General features: G+C 38.8%; 2 protein-coding genes across 3 annotated transcripts in view; one reads left to right on the forward strand and one right to left on the reverse strand.

Annotated features, from left to right (window-relative positions):
* Window positions 1-10703, reverse strand: part of LOC129803546 (hexokinase type 2) — a 41815-nt gene extending 31112 nt beyond the window's left edge. The window contains exon 1 of one of the 2 annotated variants that reach the window (XM_055850185.1): window positions 9929-10703. In XM_055850185.1, the coding sequence (XP_055706160.1) occupies window positions 9929-9955 (27 nt within the window). In that variant the 5' untranslated portion in view covers window positions 9956-10703. The remainder of the gene's footprint in view (window positions 1-9928) is intronic. The other variant, XM_055850186.1, reaches the window with a different exon arrangement.
* Window positions 6622-9149, forward strand: LOC129803544 (uncharacterized). The gene is made up of 2 exons (XM_055850182.1): window positions 6622-8973; window positions 9030-9149. The coding sequence occupies exon 1, from the start codon at window positions 6761-6763 to the stop codon at window positions 8549-8551; it is 1791 nt and encodes a 596-aa protein (XP_055706157.1). The 5' UTR covers window positions 6622-6760; the 3' UTR covers window positions 8552-8973; window positions 9030-9149.
* Window positions 10704-12499: the final 1796 nt, after the last annotated feature.

Raw genomic sequence — 12499 nt, forward strand, 5'->3', positions numbered from 1 at the left:
TCACGCATGGTTGGGCCGTTCATTATGACATTCATTGTGACATTCTTAAAAGAATATGACTGTTTAGAAATATCAATATTAGTTATAGGAAGTCCTGCTATCGTTTAAATTTTTCACAATCGACAGTCGATAGTATCGAAAATAAGTTATCATGTCACCCCTGGTTTATCCAGTAAACTAGGATGCTAATTCATTTCAAATACGAAACTGAAAAACAGTTGCTGAAGTATGAGAGACCCGTGCCAAACTTGTTGACATTACTCTCAACGATACCGTCCTTAAAACGATCCTTCGAAAGCACACTATGTGGACAAACTTTATCCATTATGCAGGAATAGCAACACCGGTTAGGAGACAAAATATATCCAACGGAGAAACGATTAATGTTCTTACTAAACTGGATCATTTTTTTTTAAATTTGAAGGCAAGTTTTAAAATTTCGAAGAGAACTCTACTGTCAGATTTAGTCGAATTAGGAAAAAGCGGTGGTGACCAAAACTAGGTAACTTGAAAAATTTTCAATTGCTTTAAGAGCAAAGTAGAACGTTCGAGAGACAACAAACAGTGTTAGGGGTTTATCGTACCCTGTGGTGTTGTATGCGATTATAGGATGTAATGCAAAGCACCCCGTATTCTTCTGTTCGTCCGTTGTGCCCCGTTTCATTTAAAGTGTAGAACTTGATAACGATAAGTCCGCTTCCCATTTACGTGGCCCCGTTTTGAGCAAGACGCATTTAAATATTTTTAGCCTCGGTAAAATTAATAATTATACTGGAAATCAGTTAAGAGCATAAGGCTTGAATAGCGAATAGTTGTAGTTATTCTTTAATTTCCTATCTAAATGTTCATACTTTGTATTTTCCTTCAATATTCCTTCTTTTTCACTCGGTTATATATTTAAGTCAAGAGATTATTAATGCAAAATTGAGTCATATCGTACAATAAAAACCAATGTTGATAAAAATTATGCGTTTTACTCTGTTCCTATACTTAAAAACTTTAATAATGATGAGTTCATTGCTTTAAGAACACAGTGTAAGGTAAAATTTAAAAAAGCGGATACTTAAAAAAACAGTTGAATTTCATGTCTGCTGAAATATTATATCATAGTCCGTCTTTCAGCATGGTCCGACTTTTTACAAATTATCCTAGTTGAAATATTGTTATATGGTTTAAACCCGCGAAGACGATTGTATATTGGTCACTGGTGAGCCACAGCAATATTTTCTTTTACAGCTATATAAATTTATATTTTCTAACAGACAGAAAATAATAATTTTTTTAACCCCCAGTCTTTGAATCGTTCATACTTAAAAGACTAAGTTCAGATGGTAGAAATAGAACACTTAATTCTTCACATTCTTTTCAACCGAGTTAGGGCAGAATCACATTGACAGTGAAATGCTCATCGTATTTCCTTAATTTTCGCATTTTCATTGCAATTCTTACACAAATTCTTGATTATCGTATTACCTTATCATCTCATACTCGGTGGCACTAGGTGAAAATAACACAAGAAAATTTAAGAAATAAAACGAAAATGTGATAAACGGTGACCAAAAAAAAACTGTACGAGAAATTAAACGTAGTTTTTTTTGCTCACCGTTTATCAAATTTTCGTTTTATTTCTTCAGTTTTCTTATATTATTTTTACCTAGTGCCACCGAGTATGAGATAAGGTAATACGGTAATCGAGAATTTTCGTAAGAATTGCAATGAAAATTCGTAAATTAACGAAATACGGTAAGGCTACTGCGAGCACTTTATTGTCAATGTGATTCTGCCCTTATTCTATGATTAATCTAAGAGCGTTGCAATATGTATAGATCGTTTACTAAGAACTAGACTGTTTACAAAGAAGATATTATTTGAATTTCTTCAGTGTCTTTACTACAGCTATGAACTTGAAGTTAGTATACTTTTTTCAAATTAAATGGTCTTTTTTTTGCAATAATTAGCAATCTTCGGAAACAAGATTAAAACTTTAATGTAATAGGTGCAAGGATTTTAACCTAATTCTTTTTTGGCTCTATCTGAACTAACTTGATCATTTATGTTTAAAAAATATACCTAGGCAATTTTAGTTATATAATAACCTTATTTCCTCTTACAATGTTTGTTAGAACACCATAAATGGCTTAGACCAGTATTAACTTTTTTTTTTCTTTCTGATGTGATACGTTGTAACTTTGTAAATAAAGATTGTATTAAATAATAAATTCCACCGTTTTTACTGCAGAGGTTGGTCATCAGCGATAAGACGGCGGTGGCCGCTAAAAACTACAATTGCATACTTTTTGCTTCTCTTTTACTGTTTCCTATATGTTGGAAACGCGAGCGCTAACTGGCGGAAATATTTGAAGATTTATTATGTAAGCCCTTCCGGCACATTTGTCAGTCTTTTTGTAGAAAACGTGGCGTGACGTGCATTTGTGAATTTTCATAGGAAAAGAATTTGCGTAAGTTAGGATATTTCCTCATGTTAAAAATCTATTTAATTTAGTAATATTTATTGGTTAGATTTGGCTGAACTCCTTGGGAGACGATCAAGCTAGTCCTGAGTCAGGAAAAAGAGTTATATAACTTGGTAGGTTCGATAAACGATTGAAAGAAATTTAAAATGGCGTCAGGATAAAAATTATTAATTGAATTACAGGTTGTAAACTTTCAAAAAGCTTGAGGTTGGTGGAAGCAAACGGAGGCCGTTTGAGATTAAAGTAAGGATTGAATTGTTTGAATTAAAGAAATGAATTGAAGTGTATATTTATTTTAGGGACCACCAACATTCATTCATTCATTTGTAATCAGCCATTTAGTCATCGCCAAAGTAATCAAGTCCTTGCAGTCCGCCACGGGGAAATTGAGTTAATAAAAATAAATACAGTCCACTATCTCTTGATTTGTTTGACCCAGGGGACTTGGTCCCCAACAAGTGGTCCTTCGAGCCGGATCAGTGACTGCAACGGACTGCAGAGGATTTGATTGTTCTGTCCGGAAAGGACCGCGATTGTCGCGATTGTGATTCTTGATTTGTGAGGGATTTCCAGACGAATAGCACGATGCCTCGCAAGAGCCAAAGGGCAACAAAAGGTCGACCTCCAACTCGTTATGGCTTTGATGAGGAGGATAACGACCTTGAACTGACTCTCACTCAGGCTAAGATTGAGAGAACTCGTAAGGAAATGGAGTTTTTGTCATTGCGGGAAAAGGAACTTGAGTTGCGCCAAAGTATGATGAAATCTAAGCGGATGAATTCACCAACAATTCTGGGGGATGTCCAGGGGGATATTCCAAGGACCTCAACACCTTTTTCATCGAATTCACGCAAGAAAGTTGAACTTTTCAACCCTCTGGTTACGAGGGGAAATGTCGTGTCTGATGATGAAGAGGCACCAGTGAATCTGGACGTGATCGTTGACAGGTTTGCAGAGTTCCAGAAGAAACTGATTGACGACGCAGCCCCGAAGAAGGAAGTTCTCACAATGACAAATGATCAGTTCCATTCGGCAATTCAGGAAGCTGTGAAGGCTAAAGAGAGAGAAATTGACACCAAACTTACTGGCTCCAAAGTGAAGCAAAATGCCACTAATGATGTGGACAAACACTCAAAAACGTCATCGGATGTTTTGGAGGTTATGGAGCGTTTTCTTGTACGCCAATCTTTTGGAACAGATGTACAAAAGTTTGATGGGAGTGTGAAGGATTGGCCGTTGTTCCGTGCTTGGTACGAGAACACTACCCAGACGTGTGGATATACGGATGTTGAGAGACTCAACCTGCTTCAGAGGTGTCTCACTGGAGAAGCCAAAGAAACAGTCAGATTTCTTCTCTACTCAGCATCGAATGTGAACAAGGCTTTGTCGTCACTGGAAGAGCGATATGGACAACCTGAACATCTGATTCGCACCATGATTGCACAGGTGAAGGCTTACCCACCTGTAAGAGTAGACAAGCCGGAGAGCTTGGTTGAATTTTCCACTATGATGGTGAACATGGTAGCAGCGATTGAGGAATTCAACCGAATGTGCTACATTGATAATCCCCAGCTGCTGGATGAGCTTGTGCTAAAGCTCCCGATGTCAATGCAGATTTCTTGGTCAGAATTCCAGGTGACCAAGAGCTATGTGACAGTGAAAACCTTGTGTGACTGGATTGCGGTAAAGGCCAGGGCGGCGAATTATCGTGTACAGGTTAGGGACTCAGCGAAAATGGAGCAGAAACCTGTCAAAGGCAGAACCGTGGCAACTGTCAATGAATTGACCGAGCTGAGAGCCGAAATGGCGGCATGCAGCTTTTGCAAGGGAAAACATGCCCCACAAAATTGTGAGACTTTTAAGAAGCTCAAAATAAGCGACAGATGGAAGATTGTGAGAGAAAAGGGAGTTTGTTTCAGATGCTTGAAGCCAAATCATTCTCTCTCAACTTGCAGTGATAACGGAAAATGTCCAAAACCTGGTTGTGGTCAGAAACACCACAATCTTCTCCACAGAGATGACAAGCAGCAAATGTTCTCTCTAGCTCAGAGAGAAGATGAGGAGAAGCTAGATGCTTCAGATTTCCCTACTGAGACTGATCAGGACTCGGATCAGGAAGATGAAATTTCCCCACAGAGGGGAATTGTGATGACTGGAGCCACAGTGGCTCATGCCAATACGAGTAATAAGATTCTCATGAAGATACTTCCGGTGTATGTTACTGGACCGAAAGGTACCTTGAAGGTCTACGCCTTTTTGGATGAGGGCTCCATGCTGACAATGATGAAGGCATCTCTAGCAGAGAAATTGGGGCTTAGTGGACCAAAGTGCCCTCTGACGTGGCAAGGAGCTGGACCGACAGCATGTACTGATCTGACATCGACTGTTGTCAACTGTAGAATCAGAGGTACTCATCCCAAAGCCAAGGAGTATTTAATGCAGAAAGTTAGGACTGTCTGTGAGTTAAGTCTCCCTAGGCAGACAGTGGATATGGAAGCACTGTCACGGGACTGGAAACATATGGCCGATGGTCATTCTGAATCCATGGTGGATGCAGAGCCCGATCTGCTGATAGGGCTGGACAACACTCCCTTGATTGTGTCACGGGAGATTATCCACGGACCGTGGAACGCTCCCTATCTGGCTTTAACTTGGTTAGGCTGGGTAGTAATGGGAAAATTGAATAATCAAACCTCATGTGAGGTAAAGACCTACTCCTACTCTATTGTGGAACGCAAAGATGAGCTGTATGAAATGGTGAAGAATTCCTTTTCCTTGGAGGGCTTTGGTACTGAAGGTCAAGAGAAGGTACTCTCTCGTGAAGATAAGAGAGCTCTTGAAATCATGAAGCGCACCACCCGTAGGACGAGTGATGGGCGTTTCGAGACTGGATTGCTGTGGAAGCAAGGTCATCAACCAATTGTGCCAGAGTCAAGAGATGTAGCTGTCAAGCGCTTGTACACCATGGAGAGGAAACTAGACAGAGATCCGGCATTGGCCGAGGCTTACTGTGCCAAGATAAGTGATCATCTTGAGAAGGGATACTTGATAAAGCTCACAGAAGAAGATAGGATGACTCCTACTGGAAATACTTGGTATCTTCCACACTTTGCGGTTTTTCACCCGGCTAAGGGAAAAATTCGAGTGGTATTTGACTGTGCGGCTAAGTCAGGGAATGTATCACTTAACGATCTGCTGATGAGCGGGCCAGACTTATTGAAATCACTTCCGGCAGTGTTGGAAAACTTCAGAAAGGGTAAATTCGCATTCACTGGAGACATCAAGGAGATGTTTCATAGAGTTTATGTTAGGGCAGAAGATACCAACTATCAAAGAATCCTATGGAGAGGAATGGATAGGAAAAATGAGCCAGAAGAGTACAAGATGAATGTGATGACATTTGGGGCATCTTGTTCTCCCACTCTAGCGTCATATGTGAAGAATCTAAATGCCCAAGAATATGCCGAAGAATTCCCAGAGGCAGTGAAGGGAATACTACACAATACATACTGTGACGATTATCTGGGATGTGCAGATACCATTGAGGAGTCTCGCGGATTGATCAAGGATATTGTTCAGGTTCATAAAGCCGGTGGCTTTGATATAGTGAACTGGACAGCCAATGACAGCAGAATTCTTAATTGTGTGAGTGACACGATGAAAAGTTTGAATGCGAAGGATGAACCTGAAAGAATTCTTGGCTTGTGGTGGGACTCTTCTGAAGATGTCTTCACTTTCAAGACCACATTCCATCGCGTCGCATCTGATATTCTGTCTGGAGAGAAGATACCCACAATGAGAGAAGTATTACGGCTGGTAATGTCAATCTTCGATCCATTGGGATTTTTGGCTATGTTTTCGGTGAAAGGAAAGATGATTCTCCAAGAGATTTGGCGTCAGAAAATTGGATGGGACGACATCATTTATGGTGTGGCTTTGGAGCAGTGGCAAGCATTCATCAAGGAGCTAAAAATGATTGACACAGTGAAGATACCGAGATGTTATTCTCCGAAACTTCCGGAAGCAACTTCAATCCAGCTACACGTCTTTGGAGACGCCAGCGAGAGTGCCTATGCATCTGTTGCATATTTACGGATTGAAAGTGAAAATAGTGTTGAAGTGGCTTTGTGTGTGCTAGAACTAAAGTTGCTCCATTGAAAGCTACCAGTATCCCAAGACTTGAGTTACAAGCTGCAGTGCTTAGTGCGCGAGTTAGCGTTGCGGTAAAAACATCTTTGGATCTTGAATTTGATCGAGTGGTTTTGTGGACGGATTCCCTAACGGTGATGGGGTGGATCAAAAGTGATTCTCGTAGATACAAGCAGTTTGTTGGACACAGAATAAGTGAAATTGACCAACTGACAGAGATTCATCAATGGAGATGGATTTCGACTACACAGAATCCAGCTGATTTGGCCACGCGTAGAAAGCCGTGTGATTTCAGTGCGTCCTCTAAATGGTTCACTGGGGCGCCCTTCCTGAAATTGGAGGAGGAACAATGGCCTCAAGATGATAAAAAACAAAAAGTTGCAGACAATGGAGACATTGAGGTGTTTCAAGTGTTAGTGAACGTTGAAAGGTTTATTGGAAATCGTCTGATTCCAGAGATGAGTCGTTTTTCCCGCTGGAATCGACTTGTCAGAGCGACTGCTCAAGTGAAAAATTGTGCGCAGTTTTGGTTGAAAAAGTGGCGTAAAGCGAAAGAAAATCTAAAAACAAGTGAATTACCCGGACTCAAAGTGAGTGATTTGATAGAAGCAGAAAAAGTGTTGCTTCAGGAAATACAGTCAGTGTACAGAAGAGAAATACAGTGTCTCCAAGAGGGAAAAGTAATTCCCAAAGAAAGTGATTTGTATCATTTGACGCCGTTTGTGGATTCTGATGGATTATTGAAAATGAGATCACGTTTGCAAAATAGTGAAGTGCGAGTAAAGTGCCCCATTATTCTTCCGCCGAAGCACGTGGGGACAAAGTTGATTATTAGTGATTTTCATGTTCGGAATCATCACCAAGGACGAGAACAAGTTGTAAACAACGTTCGTGAAAGATTTTATATTCCAAGAGTGAGAGTGGCAGTCAAGAGGGCTTGGCATGAGTGTCAAATTTGCAAAAACAAACGCGCCCAACCTTTGATTCCTGAAATGGCCGTGCTTCCATCCGCAAGAGTTAATGATTCAGTGTATCCCTTTGTAAAGAGTGGAATGGATTATTTTGGACCATTAGAAGTGAAGGTGGGTCGTCGTGTGGAGAAAAGATGGGGAGTAATCTTCACTTGCCTAGCGACTCGTGCTGTGCACTTGGAAGTCGCACACTCCCTGACGACAGACAGTGCCATCATGGCAATTAGACGTTTCATGAATCGACGCGGATCTATAACTGATATGTTCTGTGATAATGGAACAAATCTTCGAGGAGCTGATAACGAATTTCGACGACTTTATGCAGCCGTAGATGAAAAGAAGATTCAGGAAACCTTCTCCGAAAAGCGTGTGGAATTTCACTTTAATCCACCAGCCGCACCACATATGGGCGGTGTTTGGGAAAGACTTGTCCGTTCCGTCAAAGTTGTATTGAAAGAGGTCATGAGGACACGGCATCCCACTGATGAGGAGTTGCACACATTCTTTATTGAAGTGGAGTATATTCTAAATAACCGGCCTTTAACTTATGTGTCGATTGATCCTGATGACGAGACTGCCATCACTCCCAATCATTTCTTGATTGGAAGATCTGGAGAGAACCGACCGATTGGGACCTTTGATGACAGCGATTTGTTCCTCCGCAAAGCATGGAGACGAGCTCAGTATTACGCAGACCATTTTTGGCGTAGATGGATGCGTGAGTACCTTCCCGAGTTGACAAGACGAACTAAGTGGTATTCTACCACTAAAACTATCAAGATTGGAGATGTCGTTGTTGTGTGTGATGAACAGTTACCTCGCAACCAGTGGCCCTTGGGTCGAGTGGAAGAAGTATTTCCTGCCCCTGATGGGAAAATTCGTTCAGCGATGGTAAGAACTCGTTACGGCCTATACAAGAGACCAGTTGCAAAGCTTGCTGTGCTGGACGTGGAGTAGGTGGGTGCAGGAGCACCAGAGGGGAAAATGTTGGAAACGCGAGCGCTAACTGGCGGAAATATTTGAAGATTTATTATGTAAGCCCTTCCGGCACATTTGTCAGTCTTTTTGTAGAAAACGTGGCGTGACGTGCATTTGTGAATTTTCATAGGAAAAGAATTTGCGTAAGTTAGGATATTTCCTCATGTTAAAAATCTATTTAATTTAGTAATATTTATTGGTTAGATTTGGCTGAACTCCTTGGGAGACGATCAAGCTAGTCCTGAGTCAGGAAAAAGAGTTATATAACTTGGTAGGTTCGATAAACGATTGAAAGAAATTTAAAATGGCGTCAGGATAAAAATTATTAATTGAATTACAGGTTGTAAACTTTCAAAAAGCTTGAGGTTGGTGGAAGCAAACGGAGGCCGTTTGAGATTAAAGTAAGGATTGAATTGTTTGAATTAAAGAAATGAATTGAAGTGTATATTTATTTTAGGGACCACCAACATTCATTCATTCATTTGTAATCAGCCATTTAGTCATCGCCAAAGTAATCAAGTCCTTGCAGTCCGCCACGGGGAAATTGAGTTAATAAAAATAAATACAGTCCACTATCTCTTGATTTGTTTGACCCAGGGGACTTGGTCCCCAACACTATAAGTATTGCTAATGAATAAAATCTATCTATCCATCTATTACATCGAAGTTCTGCTCTCCTCGTGGGTTGTCACATCTCTTGCACTTGTAGATCCTGAGGGTCCTGTTATCCTTGGCCAGATGATACATATCAGGTAGATGAATATTTTTTGAGCGAAAGGGAGTACGACTCCTTTTCTGATTTTGTAGAACTAACTAATAGAACTAATAGTGGTGTGGCAGGTCAAGAATCTCTCTGATACATAAGCTAATCAAGCCTATCGAATTAATTGAATTGGTAATTTTTGCACACGTCTTGGGACAAAATAAATAAAATTTACAAATCGAATAACTGGTTTTCTTCCGACCAATCGACATTTCTCACATTGACGGCATATTTCCAAATGAAATATTTCGCTGGCAACCTTCGAGTTTTATAACAATTTCTTTACCAATCCGTATCCTTCTCGGTCTTCACTTTTGATTTCACTTGGAATTTTGGTAGTGTATAGAAGCGAGAAGTGCTCGTAAAAGTTGGAGGAAAAATTAACAAAATCTCCTGTGGCTATTTTTAGAATGCAAATTGGAGTGTATAATATGGAAAAATAGGGGGCTGGGTGGTCGATGATACTTATTTTTTCATCATGATTCTAAACAGAATAGAATCGCGCGCGGTTTGGATTTGTGGGTGAGAGCGGAGTGTAGTGATTTTATGCAATCATTAGTGCATTAATTACTTACATAACTTATCGTCATTACCTCTTTTATAACTAAATCTGAAGCCATTGTTGAGTCTTCGAAGGAGATAACTTTTGCACTAAAAAAATTTATGTTGAGATGAATTTCTCAGCACGAAACTGGTTGATATTGCAAATTGATACCACACGCTCCCTCGCTTCACACTAAATTGCCTTCAAAGATCTTGTTGCCTTGCAGATTGAGATGCAGGAATTTTTCTTGCCCTTCTTTCGGATTTTCCTTTAGGATTTCGCGCAAAAAAATAGTGACCACACGAACTTTTTGATTTCGTACGCAAATTGATAAACTAATTTATTTTGCCACGAACACACGTCTATTGCTACTGACGATTGTCCAGGGTTTCTTGTTGGATTTTCTTCACAAGTTTTTTTTTTCTCTTCAAGATAAGTGAAATTGAGAGAAAATTGTCGCAAACATGTGCTTTACACGGAGCGCCGATCTATAACTGACTGACTTGAGTTTTTGAATGTCAAAAGAGTCAATGGCGGGTGCTCGCTCACGCACACCACTGTCGCCTATTCGCAAGCACGTGAGCTGTAACTGTGTTTGTTTTGCCACACCACCTCAATTTTTATCTTCCCTTATGCTGTTTTTTCCAACAGCTTGCTATGCCTCCAGTATATCACTATCGTCCAGTATTGCGCGATTAAACACTAGTTTCCTTATCACTTCCTCACTATCGCGCAATTGTAGTGGATTTTTTTTTGCGGCACGTTTTGCTACACGTTCCTCACTCACACACATACACATCTACTATCATTCGAAATTCGAAATTGTTTTGTTTTTTACAGTGTACCCGGCTGACACCATTAGCTGAGTTCAGCGCTGAAAGCTGCTAATTATTGAGCTAGAAAGATGAAATTAGTGCTGAGACAATATATCGCACATTGAATATTACAATGGCGATGTCAGATTTCAGCATTTTTCAGGAGACGGCCTCAAAAATTAAATTTCATAATATTTTCTTATTTTCATTTACAAATTTTAAAGATTGTTTGTATATGATTCCACTGGATAGAGCACATATGTGGAACCCGAAATATTGGACTTTTATTACCCAAAAATATAGTTATTTGAAAAATTAAAAAATGATCCGTCACTTTTACACTTATGCGGCAAAATTTCCAAAATTATACGTCACTGTAATACTAAAAATCCAGACAAGGATTTTAAGATACGCCTCTTGTTTAGTAATTTAAATTTTAATAGAATTATTTTTTATTGGATTTCAACAATATTTCTTTTGTTGTTCGACCATAAATTAATTTTAAAAATCATAGACCCATTGAAATTAAAGATAAATAATGAAAAGTTGTGTATTTTATTTATATTTCTTTTTATTTGTCCATGAATCCATTTCATTTCTTCAGATCTCTTTGTACTCTATATACAATTGACATTTTTTATATAAAAAAGTCAAGTTTCGAATATTTACTTTTACAATATAGTCAAGATTTTGATAAAATGTGTGGTGCTTTTTTGGAATAAGATTTCCCTCACATAAAGAAATAAGATCACGTTTCTTTGTGTCTTTTAGAGGCAGTGGTCCGTTGTAAACCTTTTCCATCTTGCAATTTCTTTCTAAAAAACTATGCAGTGCACTGAACGAGAGTACAATGTAGGTTGTTGTCACTGTTTTATTCCTCGAAATGTCAAAAAATGAATGCCGTTTAGTGATACAGTGGCGTAGGATTCATGGTCAGTGGAATAGTGGCGTATGATTCCTCAGATAACGCCATTGTAACACTAAAAACACTCAGAGAAATAATAATACGCCACTTTTATACTATTTTTGTTCTGCAAGCTTGACAAATACTCAAAATTATGAAAAATATTTCTAACAAAGTTGTTGAGATTATTAAATATAATGAATATTTAATAAATTTCCTATCAGAAAACAGCAATATCTCAAAATTGACAAAAACCAAGATCCGCCGTTGTAATATTCAATGTGCGATATAAAAATGTTACGGGTCAGCGCTGATGGTGGTCGATCACCCGAACTAGCTGCTGAGTTTTTAGCTCGTTCTCAGCAGATATTATCAGCAAAATTATTGACACTTTTAGAATTAAAAGAAATTATATTTAGAACATTTTATTGCTTTCAACATTTTTCCGATAATAAAACAAAGTGCAAAAAATACAAAAGGGGGACATTGGAACCAGAGATTTTCTTCAAATATTTAAAAAGTAAATTTATCAATCCCGATAGCTAATTATCTCATATAAAATATCCTCAAAACTGAAGACACAGATGATGTCCCGAATGACTGTTTCTCCTGCTGTTCTTTTAATCCGGTAGTCTTTTTCTCCAACTAATCTGATGTTTTATTCAACTATGGAGAAATCAATTTCTGAAGTCGGTTATGCATCTAAAAATATAGAATAATAAAAAATCAATTACGACTGAAATGTTCTTTTTAATATAAAATAATAAGAATTTATAACATAGTCTTATCATAAAAGAATTTTTTTATACATACCTTTCAATACTTTGCAGAAGTTCTAATACTTGAGGCTGTCATACACGCTCACTTCCCTATCCATATTCAGAGCGGCAATGTGTGATCT

Source organism: Phlebotomus papatasi, chromosome 2 (genome assembly GCF_024763615.1).
Source record: "Phlebotomus papatasi isolate M1 chromosome 2, Ppap_2.1, whole genome shotgun sequence".
Taxonomy (NCBI): domain Eukaryota; kingdom Metazoa; phylum Arthropoda; class Insecta; order Diptera; family Psychodidae; genus Phlebotomus; species Phlebotomus papatasi.